Genomic DNA, 20318 nt, shown 5'->3' with positions numbered 1-20318 from the left:
TAGGCCGACCCTACCCCAATTTTTTGGACAAATTTTTCGAATTTTGAGCTCTAGTTTCAGATTTTTTAACATAGCGCCCTTCGATACCTAGCGCAAAAGAAGTGCCTGTTTTTCCTCTACAAGACCTGTATAGTCATACCCCGTGACACCCCTCATTATTTTTCTCTAGAAGTCCTAGAATAGGCCGACCCCCCTAATTTTTTTACCTTTTTTCGAATTTTGAGCTCTAGTTTCAGATTTTTGAACATAGCGCCTTTCGATACCTAGCGCAAAAGAAGCGCCTGTTTCTCCTCTACAAGACCTATATAGTCATTCCCCGTGACACCCCTCATTATTTTTCTCTAGAAGCCCTAGAATAGGCCGACCCCCCTAATTTTTTTACCTTTTTTTCAAATTTTGAGCTCTAGTTTCAAATTTTTGAACATAGCGCCTTTCGATACCTAGCGCAAAAGAAGCGCCTGTTTCTCCTCTACAAGACCTATATAGTCATACCCCGTGACACCCCCCATTATTTTTCTCTAGAACTCCTTGAATAGGCCGACCCTTCCCCCATTTATTTGACAAATTTTTCGAATTTTGAGCTCTCGTTTCAGATTTTTGAACATAGCGCCCTTCGATACCTAGCGCAAAAGAAGCGCATATTTCTCCTCTACAAGACCTATATAGTCATATCCCGTGACACCCCCATTATTTTTCTCTAGAACTCCTGGAATAGGCCGACCCTACCCCAATTTTTTGGACAAATTTTTCGAATTTTGAGCTCTAGTTTCAGATTTTTGAACATAGCGCCCTTCGATACCTAGCGCAAAAGAAGCGCCTGTTTCTCCTCTACAAGACCTGTATAGTCATACCCCGTGACACCCCTCATTATTTTTCTCTAGAAGTCCTAGAATAGGCCGACCCCCCTAATTTTTTTACCTTTTTTTCAAATTTTGAGCTCTAGTTTCAGATTTTTGAACATAGCGCCCTTCGATACCTAGCGCAAAAGAAGCGCATATTTCTCCTCTACAAGACCTATATAGTCATATCCCGTGACACCCCCATTATTTTTCTCTAGAACTCCTGGAATAGGCCGACCCTACCCCAATTTTTTGGACAAATTTTTCGAATTTTGAGCTCTAGTTTCAGATTTTTGAACATAGCGCCCTTCGATACCTAGCGCAAAAGAAGTGCCTGTTTTTCCTCTACAAGACCTGTATAGTCATACCCCGTGACACCCCTCATTATTTTTCTCTAGAAGTCCTAGAATAGGCCGACCCCCCTAATTTTTTTACCTTTTTTCGAATTTTGAGCTCTAGTTTCAGATTTTTGAACATAGCGCCTTTCGATACCTAGCGCAAAAGAAGCGCCTGTTTCTCCTCTACAAGACTTATATAGGCATTCCCCGTGACACCCCTCATTATTTTTCTCTAGAAGCCCTGGAATAGGCCGACCCCCCTAATTTTTTGACATTTTTTTTCAAATTTTGAGCTCTAAATTAAACAATGACATAAAAGGTGCTATAATATACAGGGTAGGACTACTTTTACATACGTTCTAAATTGAAGTGGGTACATTGGTGGCCCTACCCCTACAAATAATTCGTTGATAGGTGCAGAGTTATTGTGGTACTGAATATTAGCCTAAAAAGTTATGCGACTTGTTAAATCAATGGATTGGATAAAAACCATTTCAAAATTGAGTTAAAATTGCTATATTTTAACTGATTTTCTGCCTTTTTGAATATTTTTTTATTTAACGACCGTTGTTGTCTTATTCGGTTTTTTGGTTTCTCGATATATCGCCTTATTGTTCGCTGGCTTATTGTTCGCTAGCTATTGTTCGCTAGTTTCTGCCTGGTTCATTTTGTTTGTTGATTCCTAATAGAAAATGCTATTGTTTTGGTTGGACAAATTACACGCTCAAAAGCACCAAAAAAAAACACCAAGAGTTAGGTCAACATATTGTCTGTGAGTTGATGATTGTCTGACTACATCCGGAAAATAAAATAATCAAGAACCCCAAAACAGGACTTTTAGTATTTATAGTTTCTCAAATTAGATTTTCTTTTATAGCATTACTATAGCACTAAACTTTTACCTGAGCAATTGATAACCAAATTTTAGTCTAAAATGCGTGTTCTTCGTGTGGATCCTTTTATTGTTTATAGTAATTTTTGTAAGTGTAAATGTAATGCCCCTTCCGGAGCACCTGAAATCAACCCCAGTTTTCACAGTTTTTAGTTTTCTACGTTGGGTTTTGTGTCCTGGTACTGTTGCGTGTCTGTTTGTCTTTTTCTTATTTTAGCCAATGACGTTTTCAGTTTATTATTTGTGAGTGTGGATGTCCATTCGGTATCTTTCATCGGAATAACTTATTGCTTTACAATGTAGTAGAGGAAATTTAAATTATTCTATGTAATACTTATCATGGACAATCACAAATTGCCACATGAACATTTTAAAAGCGGAAATGCAATACAAAACATCATGTCCTCGAAATGAAAATGACATGATACGGCCTCATGGTTTCACTGTGGTATAGAATAATAGTCTCCAATCCGACAATTTAAACAAAAATATTTAAGGCTATAGAGTCAATTTAAACGGACTGGATGTAAAACTACGCAGTCCCGTCCCGTTTAAACTAAGGGCGAATGTAGAGACATGCTCTCTGCACGTGAAAGAACACTTGCAACAGCTATTTGATGGTTCATGGGAAGTCTATTATTGGACACATTCCACTCCTTGTCCAATATTTTTTTGTAGTTGTTTATCTATATTCTTCGTCCGTCATCGCTGTTAATATACTTGTCAGAAAATATATCCTTTAAAATGTATCATCTAATTCCGGCACTCCGTGACTCATAAATGTGTATATGTTTGCCACTGGGCATTAATCAAGCGCTATAGATTCGCTTATGAAAGAGACACGAACATCGTGTTAAAAATCTTTAAAAAATGTATCTGTTGTATCCTTACTTTTTCCCTTTACGGCCTAGCCAAGATCAGATGTGCATTTCATATTGGGTCTATGTTATAGGCTTGTAAAGACAAGAAGATAAACTTTACATAAGTAATACATCTTTGAACTGAAGAGGAGAATGTAGGGTTTCACAATGAATATCAAATATCATGTATAGGTGTTACCGTTTTGAAAAAAAACCCACTAAAATACACGCTGAAAATGGGCAAAACTTCACGTTATGTTGTTTCATTTAAAATTTCGCTGTTTTTATCAATTGATAGTTAATAAGTGAACTTAATTTGAACTACATTATTGGTTCACTGTTATAAACAATTTATTCATCTTTCTTTTACTGGTTGTTGCAACAAAAAATCTTCAGTGGTCATTTATCAAAATTGCAGTACCCTAGCTGGAGATATATGCAATCAAAGTTGGATATACAAATAAAGTGAAAAAAAATGTCTTGTCCGTAGACATGCATTCCCTAGTAAACTGGAAGCATAATTGCATTAATGTTGCATTGCTAAGTTCCTGTTCTTTTGTAGATATGAAAACACTACTAACATTTTTTTCTACCATCTATTAATAGAGAAAAAAATTCAAAAATATGTCAGAATGTCTTGTCCGTAGACATGTCTTTTTATCAATATTGCTTGGCTTTATAGGTCTTAATTAGTCCTATGTGTTGTTTACACTTAGAAATATCTTATTTTTAATAAATGATAAATAAATGGTAATTTAAGTGTTCTTATTTTTTGTAAAATTACTTTACAGGAGTGGTTTTAAAAAGTGTCAGATTATCAGCCATAAAAAGCATACCTTATTTTACTTCAATATACTTCAATATTGTTTATTCTAGTTGCTGCATCAGGCGCGGATCCAGAGGGGGGGGGGGGGGGTTCCGGGGGTTGGAACCCCCCCTTTTTTTTGGACGATCAATGCATTTGAATGGGGACATGTAATTGGAACCCCCCCCCTTTTGTCCTGGGTTAGGAACCCCCCTTTTTAAAATGGCTGGATCCGCCCCTGTGCATACCTTAAAAGATTAACTAAATCAAATGAAGAAAAAGTATTTCTCTCTCTCTAACTTTATCTTTTGCATTTCAGTATTAACAGCAGATGAGGAAGTGTCTACGGACAAGACACTTGTACATAACAAGTATTAAATTCAATTATTTGTCTGCTATGGAACTTAAATCATATTTATAGGTGATGAAAGTTATCTTTTCAAATTAAACCTCAGTATATTTTCAACATAAGGGAGCTACTATTTGATTTTTATTGGGGGGGGGGGGGGGGGCTAAAAAAAAAGGATGAAACATTTTGTCCTGCATTTTTTTTTTTAGCTGTAATCTCTGTCCTGCCTTTTTATTTTTTACTCTGTTCGGTCCTGCTTTTTTTTTTTTTTAGTTTATCCTGACTTTTTATTACCTAAATTGTAGTCCTGACTTTCTTTTTTTTTGCAAGTCTCTCATCCTGCCTTTTTTTTTTTTACTCAAAACTCCTGTCCTGCCTATTTTTTTCAAATTTCATCCTGAGTTGGTAGCATTCCTTTTCAAAAAAAGTGTTTAAAATGGGTTTTTTTCTCATTTTCTTTTTTTCCGGATTTTATCTGCTCTACAACCGGATTTGTTTAAACTTTATACGTGATTTCTTTGTCGCGTAAGTGTTTGAAAAAAGTTATCTTTACAATGTAAAAACAAGATGTAAATTTACGCTGAAGAAAAATAATATTGAAAAAAGCACGAGAGGTCATTCGTAAGTTCTAAACAAGACATTGGGAAATAGAAGCACAAATTATGATACACATTGCATAAAGATAAATTGTTTTCTGATAATCGAAGATTCTATATTTTCCTCTTTTTCATCACGACATGAAATAGAATATTAGCAGGGGCGTAGCTAGGTATTAATACACCTAATCGCTATTTATTCCATTCCGGATAAGTTCTAAAATTACACAACTTTTTCATCCAGTTGAAGCTATCTGGGACCCTGTTTAAACAATTCACCATGCATAATACTGTTTAAAGAGACATGTTTAAACTACCGTAAATACTTCAAACAAAATATTTTTTTACTTCAATTTTAATTTCGAAAAAAGTGGATCATACAATATCAAAGTTTCTTGATGATCACTTTCTTAAGTTTTTTCTTCCTCAGCTCTCTACTGATGACCTCCATTTTTCGGCCGGTGACCTCAAACAGGAAGTTGTATAAATGACTGTTTTTCCCGGAATGGACTAAATAGCGATAAGGTGTATTCAACTGTAGGCACCAATCGGCAGGGGGTATGGGGGCCGCTGAAGGAAAACGGTTTTCAGCGTTTTAGTAGTCCAAATAATTATGACGTCTGGCAAGGCTATTTTTAATTTTTTTCTGGGACGCCTTCCTACCACGTCATAACGCCGAAGCCATTTTTTACGTCTGGAGTTTGAGAGCAAATTTTGGGGGGAACTTTGACACCTAATTTTAACAAGAAATTTGTATTACCGGTTAGAAATTTTTACGTAGTTACAAAGTCCTACCTTTTTTGTGCTTATTGATGTAAAATATTTCCAGAAATATCCAAAAGAAAGGATAAAACAAGATACGATTCCATTTGAAGTGGGGGAATATTTATTTTGTTTGGAAATGATTTCCCACAATTACCAACGACACGTGACCTCCGGTGAATATAAAATTTAAAATCCGGTAAAATTTGACAGACCCGAATTTCCGGATAATGTAAATCGAACGTTCCGGAAATTCGGATCCATTAAAATTTACCGGATTTTAAATTTTATATTCACCTTAAGTCACGTGTCGTTGGTAATTGTGGGAAATCATTTCCAAACAAAATAAATATTCCCCCACTTCAAATGGAATCGTATCTTGTTTTATCCTTTCTTTTGGATATTTCTGGAAATATTTTACATCAATAAGCACAAAAAAGGTAGGACTTTGTAACTACGTAAAAATTTCTAACCGGCAATACAAATTTCTTGTTAAAATTAGGTGTCAAAGTTCCCCCAAAATTTGCTCTCAAACTCCAGATGTAAAAAATGGCTTCGGCGTTATGACGTCGTAGGAAGGCGTCCCAGAAAAAAATTAAAATAGCCTTGCCAGACGTCATAATTATTTGGACTAGCGTTTTAGCTGCAAAATTTTATGTACAAGAATACTAAATTTACTGGTTATCTTATCATGATAATTATAATATACATGATGAAAAGTTCGAAGAATTATGAATAATGTACCATAACATCTGACTGGTGAATTAAATAACGCAATTGGAAATATATAAAAAAAATAATTTACAATATATGCATTGCCCAGCGTAGATCAGCGTATTCCTTTAATTGAGCAGTACACCCTGTTTGGTATTATCATATCTATTCAGTTCTGATTGATATATACGTTTGACGATCCTTCATTAAAAGAAATATAGGCACTTAAACACTGATATTACTATATAATAAAACTATCATTTTGGTTAGACAGCAACCATCAATCTTTTGAATCTTAAACCTTCACCCTAGCCACACAAACACAGTCATAGTCGATGCCTAACAAAATTCAAGAAATTCGTAATTTCTTTATATCCTCTACTGTAAAATCCCTACCTGCTTAGGAACTTGAATAATTGTGGTCATTACACGCAAATCTGACAGTACTCAAAATTACTGGAAGCCAGTTGATTGAGTGATTTTTAAACATCCAGTGTCAAATATTTATTCAAGCTCGGGACAAAAAAACAAATTTACAATAAATACAACTTGGAGCTAGGTTCTGTAATAGGTATCGTCCAGGACGAAGGTCTGGAAATTTAAAGATATTGGATAGGAGCAGAAATTTTGCCTTTCAGTATACCAACTACGAACTCCTAAAAGAGTTGCATTCTCTCTACAACTAGGCATCGGGTTTAATGTCCTCATTCTGACCAGACGTGACTGCGTATTTATATATCCTGCACAGCCAAACGGACGAACAACATTGGCAAGTCGGGTGAAGACAAAGTGGAAAGCTAGTTGAAAACTAACTACTAATCAAAAAACTCATTTGTCTAAGTTGAGGATCATTCAAGTTATTGTTGATAGAAGTGAAATGATCTGAACCAAACTTCTAGTTTATAGTTTCTATATATAAAGTAAAATTGTAAAAACTATCAATTCTATCCAATATTCCATTCACTAAGGACGAGAGACTAGTGTACACATTCAATAATTAAAAGAGTTTTGACAACTTCACTGGATTTCATCTATAGATCATGTTGTTTATTTTCTTTAATAAAAAAAATATTTGTGAAAAAATTATGTGTAGGCACGTGCCTAAAGTGCCTAACGGTAGCTACGCCCCTGATTAGATAAGAAGATGTGGTATTGGCAATGAAACAACTCTGCAAAGAGACCAAATGACACAGAAATTAACAATAATAGGTCTCCATATGGCCTTCAACAGTAAAACCCATAACCGTACTTAAGTGGATATTGTCAGTCTTGTCTAAATTTTTTAGGATAATATGAGGCATGCATTACATGTACCTGTAAAAGGGGACGAAGGCTGTATGAATCATTTGTTTTTATTCAAAATAATCTAATTTTGGATGTAACACGTCTTCTGATTGGCTGACGTTATTTTGTTATCAGCCCATAGACATAATTAAGTCATGTGACCATGACGTCATCAACATTTTTTCATGATTTTCTATGGTTTAAAATGGAATTTAGAATTAGATTATAAGAAATGACTGTAATATTTTTCTGTCTATTCAAAATAACATAAAAAAAGTGGTGCACACTGTTAAATAACCTGCTACGCGCGTTATTCAGTGTGCACCAAAATTTTTATGTTATTTCTTCATAGACAGAAAAAATATTACAGTCATTCCTTAAATGGGTTAAAAAGACACGGAAATACCGTAACGTTTCTGATTTTGGTTCTGTTGTTAGGGATTTTAGTTGTGACTTAACAGGGATTGAAGTTCAGGTTTTGGCAATGGTAGTCCACAGCTTAGATTCTATAACCAATATATATAGTTCTATACAAGAAAAGCAGAAACTTTAGGAGCCCACATCAAATTTTAGGGGCCATTGGCGAGTGGGCCCCTGCTAATTTCCAACCCTGCTTTACATGTATTTATGTTATGACATCGTATTCAATGTAAACAAAGAAACGCTTACATCAAGTAATGTTTTTTCATATAAAAAAACTATTAAAAATGAAATTGGTATTGTGTTCCTTCTTATGTTTTATTAAACTGATAAATATATATTTTACTCAAAGTCTCCTGGCAAAGAGACCGTAAAAGGAAGTAGATTTCTGCGCAAATGCAGGAATTTAAAACAGTGTGAAAAAAAAAGGTAACGATTTCGGGAAGTTTGTTTTTATTGATGTTTCTACCGTTTGTCCCCATATTACTAACATTCATATGAATTCAATTAAAAGAAGATCAGTTACTTTTTTTACCGGGTTTAGACCCCTCCGTAAATTTAATCGGCCATTCAGCCATGCTACTGGAAACAATGGTAAAATACTAAATATGTTGACTGAAGAAGATATGAAAAGAAATCCAGAATCAGAACTGGTTCCCTAAATTAAGCGATCGAGACTTGAACAGAAATGTGTACAGGATGATTTGATAAGTTAATAAAGGATTTTCTTAATAAAATTTATTCAGGACTGACAGATAATTTAAGTTGCAGGACCCAGGCTATCAAAACACCTGCCATTGGTCTTGCACAAAAGCCCTATTTTCAGGACCTGCTCCAATTATGCACCCCTCAGGCCGTCAGGTTGGGATGATTACATTGTAGCTGTAACTCTGGGCATAAAAATGTAGATCATCCACCAATATTATATGTTATTCAGGTCTCAGACAGGGTATATAAAATGTACTGTGACATTCCCGGCTTAGAGTTTATATCCCCTGAGCCTAAGGCGAAGGGGATATAAGCCCTAAGCCGGGAATGTCACAGTATATACCCTTTCTGAGACCTGAATTACACATATATTACGGATTACCCCTGACTTAATGTTATTTTCCAGTGCAGGTATTTGTTGACAACACATATATATTGAAAAACCCAACCTGATATGTTCGGCATACGTGAAGGATTTTCTAATTTGCTGTGAACATAATTTTATCGTGTATGTTATAAACACTTTTAACATTAAATTTAAGTATTAAAAGTGTAAAATGCGTGATTTTGTATCAAAAATGTATTATTGACTGAAGCACGTCATTATTTTCCCTCTGTGAGCCTCTGACAGTCTGATAGCTTTTGACTACGTCACATAGTAACCGGTGTTATGATGACGTTTTTGAGGTTCCAATTGGGGATAAAAACGTCCTATATACCCCGGCAGTTTCCTGAATATATACTGACATCTCTGTGTTGTTATCCAATCACAAACCTCGACACATTTGTAATCCGTAATATATGTATATGTACTTGTCCAAATTATTAATAATTTAACCCATAGTGTAAGTTTAATAGATATCTGACAAGAATTGTTCCTATGAAATTGCTATCCAGACCATTTTCTATAAATTTAATATTTCCAAGGGACGCACATGTAACTCTTTAAAAAAAAAAAATTAATCGTTCACCATATAAAAACTTGACTTGTCCGAGATATTGCTGATATTAACCTATATAGTATAAGTTTTGTAAAAATCTGGCAAGAATTGTACCGATGAGAGCACTCAAGAGGCCATTTCTATATTTTAGGTCTTTTAAAAAAGTCTGACAAAAGATTTTTTTTTGAAGTGTTGTTTTCATTGTTTACAACACTAGCTATAGGTTGTGTTTAAGATTCATATGAATTATCATTTAACAAAAAATGTCTGTGTTTACACCACAAAATGTAATCTGAATACACACAATTCTGATGAACTTGAACTTGTTAAAACTTGACAGCAATCCCACTCAAGTTAACCTTATTTATTATTATCCAGAAGATTATCAATCAATCAAATCAAATATCTTTCTTCCTAAAAAAAAAAGGGGCCCATAAAGAGCATGTAAATCAACACAAATCACAAAGTTCATACAATATACACACAAATAACACATGCAATCTACCATACATAGGTATATATACTGATTGTTAATAATTAAGGTACAATGTAGCACAATACAAAGATTTGTTTACTTCCAATCACTAACCTTTAAAATGCTGTAACTTTCTTATGAATGTATAAAAAATAATAAAAGAGGTATATATAGATAGATAAAAGAATAATCTTTAAAATGAATGCAATATTTTTATTATGCAATCATTATGTGATCAATCATTATGTAATTAGTTGCAAAATCTCAGTCAGTTCACTTGAATGAATTTAGCTCTATCATCTCTTTAACTATACAGAAAGTTTTAACGAAATCTTAATCAAGACATCATGGGCTTCAAAAGAGTGTCTCAAATTGTCCCTATGGTATTCCATTCTCTCATAAATCTCTAATTAATGTGAACATCCTAACCACATAAAAGAAGATAATGTTTAATTAGGTGTAAAATTTGTTCTATACATTCTATCTGAAATCTGAGACACCTTTTTATACAACCCCAAAAAAATTTTGGGATCGTATAATGGTATGATGTTGTCGTCTGCGTCATCGTCCGAAGACACATTGGTTTCCGGATAATAACTTTAGTTAAAGTTAATAGATCTTCATGAAATTTTTTCAGAAGGTTCAATACCACCAAAGGAAGGTTGGGATCGATTTTGGGGATGATGGTCCCAACCCATTAGGAATAAGGGGCCCAAAAGAAGCATTTTTCTAGTTTAAGGATAATAACTTGTGTAAAAGTATTTCAATTGCTCTGAAATCATACCGCACTGTTTAAAACCACAAGTGGAAGGTTTGGATTCATTTTAGGGATTATGGGGCCAAAGTTTAGGAATTAAGGGCCAAAAAGGGGTCAAAACAAGCATTTTTCTAGTTTCAAGACAATAACTTATGTGTAATTGTATGGATCTCTCTGAAATTGTACCACAATATACCATATAACAAAGTGGAGACTGGGATTAAGTTTTGGGTTAATTGCCCAAAATATGTAGGAATTAGGGGCCAAAAAAGGGCCAAAAAGAAGCATGTTTCTAGTTTCCAAACAATCATGACAATAACTTGTGTTTAAGTGTATGGATCTCTCTGAAATTGTACTACAATGTTCAATACTGCAATGGAAAGCATAGGATTGAGTTTAAGGGTTATTGCTCCAAGGGGGTTTCAAAAAGTTGGGGGGGGGGGGATTTTTTGTTTACCATTTTTTGAAGGGCTTCCTTTTTTCATGTTTTTTCAAAATTTTTGAAAAGTTTCAAGAAGAAATTTTCAATTGCACAGTATTGTGCAACAGATTTGTTAGATCTTTGACCACATTAATTTTGTGACAAAAACCTATATTATGTCAAAAATTTGATCACAATCCAAATTCAGACAGAATCAAGCTTGAATATTGTGACCAAATTTGCCCTAACTGTTCAGGGTTCAACCACTGGGGTCGTATAAAGCTGCGCCCTGCGGAGCACCTGGTTGTAGATAATAGCCATATAGGAACAACATATAATAAAATCAACTCTCTAGGAATACCTGACCTACTTCGATTCGTCCAACTTGGGTTAACTCTAGTTGAAAGGTCAGTGCTAATGTGCATGTGCGCAACCGTTCCGAATCGAAGTCAAAACTCTTCCATCGAGTTGACTATTATAATGGAGGTGAAAAAAATAGTTTTTTGCTGAGCATTAAAATAAAATAAAATATTACATAGTGTTTCACAAAGAAAAGTCCTGATCCTGTTTGCTTTTGAAAAATAGTTTGTTAGTGAGTTAAAAAAAAAAATTGAAACTTTGAAAAATCGTTCAAAGAAAAACAATTAATTTCTATTTTATTTCCAACCACCACCAACAGCTGATAATAAACTCATCATGGATACCAGGAATAAAATTTAACATTTACACCAGATGCGCGTATTGTCTTCAAAAGACTCATCAGTGACGCTCGAATTAAAAATGTTATAAAAGGTCAAATAAAGTAAGAAGTTGAAGAGATTTAATAATCAAATACAGTGTATACACATGAACAAAATTGGCTAATTCCGAAATACAGGCAATAATAAATTCCCCTTGTCAGCTTTATTCTTCGGCTGTATTTTGTCAAGTACCAGTTTATTTGTATCACTTTTATTTGTTGCAACTACTTGACACCATCTTGAAACTCGACTAAACCTGCCCCGACCCAGGGTTGATGTCGAGTTAACTCTGGTTGGTTATAAAGGTCAAACTCAGGGGGTTCGGTTGTCAGTCGAGTAAACTCGATAGACTCTACTAACCCGAGTTGGCACGAATCGAAGTAGGCCCCTATGAAGAAGTTAATTTCAATTGAAAGTGGAAATTTGGGGAAAAATATTTTAGACACAGTTAACATTATAATTGGTTACATAATTGTTGCATAATACTATCATTGCATTAATTTGAAAGAGTAATCTGTTAGCTATCCATAACTACCACTTTTATAAATTTTCAAGCATTATTAACTTGGGAGTTGGGAGTTATAAAATCTTTGTATTGTGCTACCCTAAGGTGGTACCTAACACTACAGGAAGATAACTCTGTAAAATCAGCAGAACTTTTAATGACGTAATGTTCATAAGGGAATATTAAGCTTCTCAATGATCAAAATAAGTGTTTGTCAAACTGCTATATAACCAGTGTAATTTTTCTGATGAAACGGTTGGTTCATTTTTTTTGAAATTTTTATATTTTTGTCAAAGGGTATCTTCTTTAACTCATCGGTGACCTATATTTTTTTATTGTTGTTTTCGAAAAAGCTGTACATTAACTAAATAATTGTAAAATTTTAGCGATTTCTGTAATTTAGTTCTTTTTATGCCCCACCTACGATAGTAGAGGGGCATTATGTTTTCTGGTCTGTGCCTCCATTCGTCTGTGCGTCCATCTGTGCGTCCGTCCGTCCGTTCAGGTTAAAGTTTTTGGTCAAGGTAGTTTTTGATGAAGCTGAAGTCCAATCAACTTGAAACTTAGTACACTTATTGCTTATGATATGATCTTTTTAATTTGAAAGCCAAATTAGACTTTTGACCCCAATTTCACGGTCCATTGAACATAGAAAATGAAAGTGGGAGTTTCAGGTTAAAGTTTTTGGTCAAGGTAGTTTTTGATGAAGCTGAAGTCCAATCAACTTGACACTTAGTACACTTGTTGCTTATGATATGATCTATCTAATTTTAGAGCCAAATTAGACTTTTGACCCCAATTTCACGGTCCACTGAACATAGAAAATGAAAGTGGGAGTTTCAGGTTAAAGTTTTTGTAGTTTTTGATGAAGCTGAAGTCCAATCAACTTGAAACTTAGTACACTTGTTGCTTATGATATGATCTTTCTAATTTTAAAGCCAAATTAGACTTTTGACCCCAATTTCACGGTCCACTGAACATAGAAAATGAAAGTGGGAGTTTCAGGTTAAAGTTTTTGGTCGAGGTAGTTTTTGATGAAGCTGAAGTCCAATCAACTTGAAACTTAGTACACTTGTTGCTTATGATATGATCTTTTTAATTTTAAAGCCAAATTAGATTTTTTACCCAATTTCACGGTCCATTAAACATGAAAAATGATAGTGCGAGTGGGGCATCTGTGTACTTTGGACACATTCTTGTTTTGTTTCGAAATTGCTGCTATTTCTCCTATTAGTTGACAGAAAAAAGGACATTAACTAACAAAAATGTATGCTTCTTTTGAAGGCAGATTGTGAGCATAAATGAACAGTGACCCCATTTTTTTATTTCATTTTTCTATTAAGTATAAGATAAAGTTCATTTTTAGAAAAATACAGCGAAATCCTATATTAAATATAAAAAATGATTTAGAACAAATATGGAAACATGATTATAAAAAATATATGTACATGTTAGGAGAGAACCAGTACAAGAGGAATAACTCTATTAATTTATCTTAGCTTTTGTCTCTTTTTCTCCTGTCTGATCTGAATATTTTTATTTATGTATATACTAAAATCTGTATTAAAAACAAAATCTTCATTTCTCATTATCCAGATAAAGAGATTTTCTAAATTTATGTTTTTCAGATTTAGACATTTTTGAAATAAATTTTGTGAAAATTTAATTGTGATGAGCTATATAGAGAGCACTCTTAAACAGAATGAAGCTGATTTTCTATAAAATTAAGTGAATACTGGTAGTGTTTATAGAGCCTTTCGCATCAGGAAAAGATTTCATGATTTCTTGAAATAATATTTAGTTTGCTTCATGTCTCCCAGTTTCTATTCTCAAACTGTGGTTACTCGGTCTTAATTCTGTTAGGGTTTACTGCTATTTAACTTTTTTTATATTTATAAGTAACTTTCGCCATTGAAACCAAATTTGAATTTAAAATATGTGCTTAGCTTTCTAGTATCGTTTGAATAGCTATTTTTCATGCCTTAGTAGCCATGACTTAATAAAATTCTACTGGAGACATTTTTGTGAATACAATAAAATTGTATTTAGGTATAGATTAAATAATCGCAGCAGGTGTGTCAAATAAGCCTACTACATTTTACCAAGAGGATGGTTCACCATCTGGTAGAAAAACAAAGGATATGGGAGTATCTATCAATGACACAAAATCATCAAACAGAAAAACAAAGGATATGGGAGTATCCATCAATGACACAAAATCATCAAACAGAAAAACAAAGGATATGGGAGTATCCATCAATGACACAAAATCATCTAACAGAAAAACAAAGGATATGGGAGTATCCATCAATGACACAAAATCATCTAACAGAAAAACAAAGGATATGGGAGTATCCATCAAAGACACAAAATCATCTAACAGAAAAACAAAGGATATGGGAGTATCCATCAATGACACAAAATCATCTAACAGAAAAACAAAGGATATGGGAGTATCCATCAATGACACAAAATCATCTAACAGAAAAACAAAGGATATGGGAGTATCCATCAATGACACAAAATCATCTAACAGAAAAACAAAGGATATGGGAGTATCCATCAATGACACAAAATCATCTAACAGAAAAACAAAGGATATGGGAGTATCCATCAATGACACAAAATCATCTAACAGAAAAACAAAGGATATGGGAGTATCCATCAATGACACAAAATCATCTAACAGAAAAACAAAGGATATGGGAGTATCCATCAATGACACAAAATCATCTAACAGAAAAACAAAGGATATGGGAGTATCCATCAATGACACAAAATCATCTAACAGAAAAACAAAGGATATGGGAGTATCCATCAATGACACAAAATCATCAAACAGAAAAACAAAGGATATGGGAGTATCCATCAATGACACAAAATCATCAAACAGAAAAACAAAGGATATGGGAGTATCCATCAATGACACAAAATCATCAAACAGAAAAACAAAGGATATGGGAGTATCCTTCAATGACACAAAATCATCTAACAGAAAAACAAAGGATATGGGAGTATCCATCAATGACACAAAATCATCTAACAGAAAAACAAAGGATATGGGAGTATCCATCAATGACACAAAATCATCTAACAGAAAAACAAAGGATATGGGAGTATCCATCAATGACACAAAATCATCTAACAGAAAAACAAAGGATATGGGAGTATCCATCAATGACACAAAATCATCTAACAGAAAAACAAAGGATATGGGAGTATCCATCAATGACACAAAATCATCAAACAGAAAAACAAAGGATATGGGAGTATCCATCAATGACACAAAATCTGCTCAACAAAAAAACAAAGGATATGGGAGTATCTATCAATGACACAAAATCATCTAACAGAAAAACAAAGGATATGGGAGTATCCATCAATGACACAAAATCATCTAACAGAAAAACAAAGGATATGGGAGTATCCATCAATGACACAAAATCATCTAACAGAAAAACAAAGGATATGGGAGTATCCATCAATGACACAAAATCATCTAACAGAAAAACAAAGGATATGGGAGTATCCACCAATGACACAAAATCAGTATCTGCACAACAGAAAAACAAAGGATATGGGAGTATCCATCAATGACACAAAATCATCTAACAGAAAAACAAAGGATATGGGAGTATCTATCAATGACACAAAATCATCTAACAGAAAAACAAAGGATATGGGAGTATCCATCAATCACACAAAATCATCAAACAGAAAAACAAAGGATATGGGAGTATCCATCAATGACACAAAATCATCTAACAGAAAAACAAAGGATATGGGAGTATCCATCAATGACACAAAATCATCTAACAGAAAAACAAAGGATATGGGAGTATCCATCAATGACACAAAATCATCTAACAGAAAAACAAAGGATATGGGAGTATCCATCAATGACACAAAATCATCTAACAGAAAAACAAAGGATATGGGAGTATCTATCAATGACAAAAATCATCTAACAGAAAAACAAAGGATATGGGAGTATCCATCAATGACACAAAATCATCTAACAGAAAAACAAAGGATATGGGAGTATCCATCAATGACACAAAATCATCTAACAGAAAAACAAAGGATATGGGAGTATCCATCAATGACACAAAATCATCTAACAGAAAAACAAAGGATATGGGAGTATCCATCAATGACACAAAATCATCAAACAGAAAAACAAAGGATATGGGAGTATCCATCAATGACACAAAATCATCTAACAGAAAAACAAAGGATATGGGAGTATCCATCAATGACACAAAATCATCTAACAGAAAAACAAAGGATATGGGAGTATCCATCAATGACACAAAATCTGCACAACAAAAAAACAAACCAAAAGCGAATGAACATTTTACTGTTCTTTAAGGACTCTTCTAGTACAATTTTGATGTAATCATAAAAAAAAAAATTTACGAAAACGTACACTACACATAGTCATATTTTTAAATATTACATACTGGTAAGATTAAACATTAATTTGATAACATTATAGTTCGTCTGATTCAAATAATTTAGGGAACAGCACAGTACATGTACTCAAAAAGATACATTATTTACAATGGATATACATGTATAATAATGATAATTTTCTATTCAGTTTTAGAGTATGCTGTAAAATTTGAAATCCACACTAGTTTAATGTGCTGATGCTGAAAAACAGTTGGTAATAGTTTTCACCTGTTCTTTCCAAAGGTATGGTAAACATTCATTTAATTTTTTCTTAGTATCTACATGTAATGCAGTCTTCAACTGTTCAACAAACCTCACTCTCCTTCTTTCTGTGCCTGTCCTTTATCAGGAGCCTGTAAATCAGTGGTTGTGGTTATTTTCTGTATGCTATACATGTATCTGTTTCATATGCCCACAAGGACGCATTATATGGTTTACACTTTGTACGATGACTCAAATTCGCTTTTCATATAAATTTAACACAACATTTTTAATTGACAGAGGTAAGCTTCTTTTTCGATTTGTCATTCCAGGGTTTTATGAAACCTGGCCCTTAGATTTGAGGCAACTTTTCACAAGTCCCACTCTGACTCCAATATTTCTGAATTGTTTTCCTCAAAACTTTACAGTATTCTGGCAATTGAAGAAAGGAAGCGTTCTCATGATTTTAGATTTTTTTTCTGTTTGTTGTTCCAGAGTGACTGAACTTTAATTGTTACATTTAAGTCAATTTTTATTTCAATTTAAGTAAATAAAATTAGTTGTACAGTGGAATTACAAACTCAGAAAAATCTTTCTCTTGGAAAACCATGATTTAAGGTGTTATGGGTGTCTTCCGCCATATTGGATTGTAAAAAACAGAGAACCTAAGGTCCAGATTTTCTATCAAGTTAGCAAAACTTGATGCAGGAATGCAGATATTTAATGTGAATTTTCATTTAAAAGAACCAATTTATAAGAATATAACTTATAATTATTAATATGTTTACAAGTGTAGATTATTTGTGGTTGTTTTTAAATGTTTTTCAGTTGGCATTTTAAGGGGAGGTACATTTAACTCTAAAACTGCATATTATGAAGGAATCTACATGGAATTTTCCTATTTTGTATTCTAGCCGGAAAAAAAGTACGGTGACCCTATCTTTTCTTTTGATATTTTCAAAGCATTGTCTGAAAGCTATCTTTTCCTAATTTATATTACAATTCTATCATTTTGTTTAGTTTCTAATCACCAAATGGTGTTTTTTCCTGTATAATCCATACAAAATGTGTCATTTTGTCACAACCTGTAGCTTAAAAAAATGCACAGTGACCTATAATTTTTATTATATTTTTCAACAAACATCAATAGATGCCACGTTTTGGCAAAGTATGAACAAATTCTATCATTTTTGTTTTTGACTCCCATACAACCTTAAGAGATATGAATAAATGTTTTTATTGGTACTATTTCTTTGAAGCTTTAGGAACTCAATAATATTATTGCATTGCTTACATTCATCCCATATTTCTAAACATCAAAGTTTGAAAAATTAACTAATATAACCTCATGATCCTGTTAAAGTCTTTTCTGCAATTATGCAATTTATGGAGTATGGGAACAAGACAACACAATGAAGGTCACATGATAAGTTTTTGCTGTCATCAATAGATATTTGTCTGAGTTCCATTTGATCAGCAATACTTAATTTCACTTGCTTATATGCAGCACCATGCTAAAGTTGGAATGGTACAAACATGTATACTAATTTACATTTATAAATTTTTAGATGCCAAGGATTGCAGATAGAAGTAAATTCAATATAATACGCCTAGCTCTGCATGGTTGTACAAACAGACCTTTCTACCAAATTGTAGTATGTAGAAACAGAAAACCAAGAGATGGACCCTGTATTGAGAGACTTGGAAGTTATGATCCAATGCCAAATAAGTTTGGAGAAAGACATGTAGCTTTAGATGTAGATCGATTTTTTTATAATCTTGCCAAGGGGACGAAGATGACTAAACCAGTAGAAAAACTGTTTGGTAAGTGTCGGTTTTAATTTGAATTTTAGTTATAAGCATTGGTAGGTTTTGTAAAGGTTTACCTAACCACCCATGAAATAATTATGACACTACTAACTATAGATAGAAATGACCAAACAGGACACTTTTAATACAATTCAAGAGGTATTGATAACATCTGTTTAAAAACTACAAGGTACATTTATAAATATAAATATATCTTACATTTAACACTGAAAGAAACATATTTAATATATTATTTTGTTTTTAAAATGTTAGCTCATAAATTGCATAAATGTAAATTTACACTATGTAGGTCCATATGATATATTTGAAAGATAGTCTTACTTGACAATGCCATTATGGGAGACAACTCTAAGACATTAGAAATGTTTTCCTTTAATTTGCTATTAATATATTATTTCACAAATTTATAGCCACCCTGTAATTTAAATACTCGTCACTATAAAACAAAAGGAAAAAAAACATGATGATTTTTTACACGTTTAATAAATGTATCTATAGATCAGTCATCACATGCTTAATTATTTCTTTTGTGACAGAAATGTTTCAGGTGTTTTCCCTTTTTCCTTTCCAAAATATAGAGAAAAAAAATTATAAGGCTAATGATATGGAATCACAAAACAATATACTTTAATAGTAAACAAATAAACAAATTTAAGAATTACCAAGGTAGAAATTAAAAATTATTTTCAGTACATAAAATTAAAAGGCCAAGTCAAATGTCAGTTGACTTGTAGATGTCTTTAAAAAATGTTTCTAATCTATCTCAGTGATGTTTACCCTACTTTCACATGTACATCTTTTTTATTAATATCCATAGAGTAATTCATTGCTTTAGTTTAAGGTGATGTTTTTTTTTTAAGGTTTAAGTGGACTTTTACCAATACATCCTATGACATATATAGAAGCAGAAAGACTTAAACAAGGAAAGGATCAAAAACGTGCTGGTGTTCTCAGGCACTGGAATATGGATGTTTTTGAATATTATGAAGAACAAAAAAAGAAAGTAGAAAAAATAGAAGCTAGCAAAAAGGAAGCTGCTGAAAAAGCTAAAGAAAATGAGGAATCAGAAAATGATATTGACAAAGAGAGTGAAATTTCTTAGCATTAAAATTATCTAAATGAATTTATTGTTGAAGATGAAAAATTCTTATATTTCTGGTAAAATTGAAAAATGCAAAAGGGGAGGGTTGAGCACTCACAAAAATGTTTAACCCTGCCACAGCCACATTCCTTATGTGCTTGTCCCAAGTCATGAGCCTGTAGTTCAGACTCAACTTCAGTGGTTGTTGTTGGTGGTTCATGTTACATGTAGCCATATTTGTTTTACTTTAAAACTGTTTTGTTATAAATTAGGCTGTTAGTTTTCTCATTTGAATTGTTTCATATTTTTCATGTTGGGCCTTTTATAGCCGACCATACATGATCA

At 33.2% G+C, this 20318-nt stretch overlaps 1 protein-coding gene across 1 annotated transcript; it reads left to right on the top strand.

Annotated features, from left to right (window-relative positions):
• The first annotated feature begins 4614 nt into the window (after nucleotides 1–4614).
• On the top strand, nucleotides 4615–20015 carry LOC143071348 (small ribosomal subunit protein bS16m-like). Its single transcript, XM_076245597.1, has 4 exons — nucleotides 4615–4704; nucleotides 17010–17104; nucleotides 18631–18886; nucleotides 19753–20015. Exons 3-4 carry the CDS (start codon nucleotides 18631–18633, stop codon nucleotides 19992–19994), a joined length of 498 nt encoding a protein of 165 aa, XP_076101712.1. The 5' UTR covers nucleotides 4615–4704; nucleotides 17010–17104; the 3' UTR covers nucleotides 19995–20015.
• Nucleotides 20016–20318: the final 303 nt, after the last annotated feature.

The sequence above is a fragment of the Mytilus galloprovincialis genome, chromosome 4, assembly GCF_965363235.1.
Source record: "Mytilus galloprovincialis chromosome 4, xbMytGall1.hap1.1, whole genome shotgun sequence".
Lineage (NCBI taxonomy): Eukaryota > Metazoa > Mollusca > Bivalvia > Mytilida > Mytilidae > Mytilus > Mytilus galloprovincialis.
This window is presented reverse-complemented; position numbering and strand designations above follow the sequence as displayed.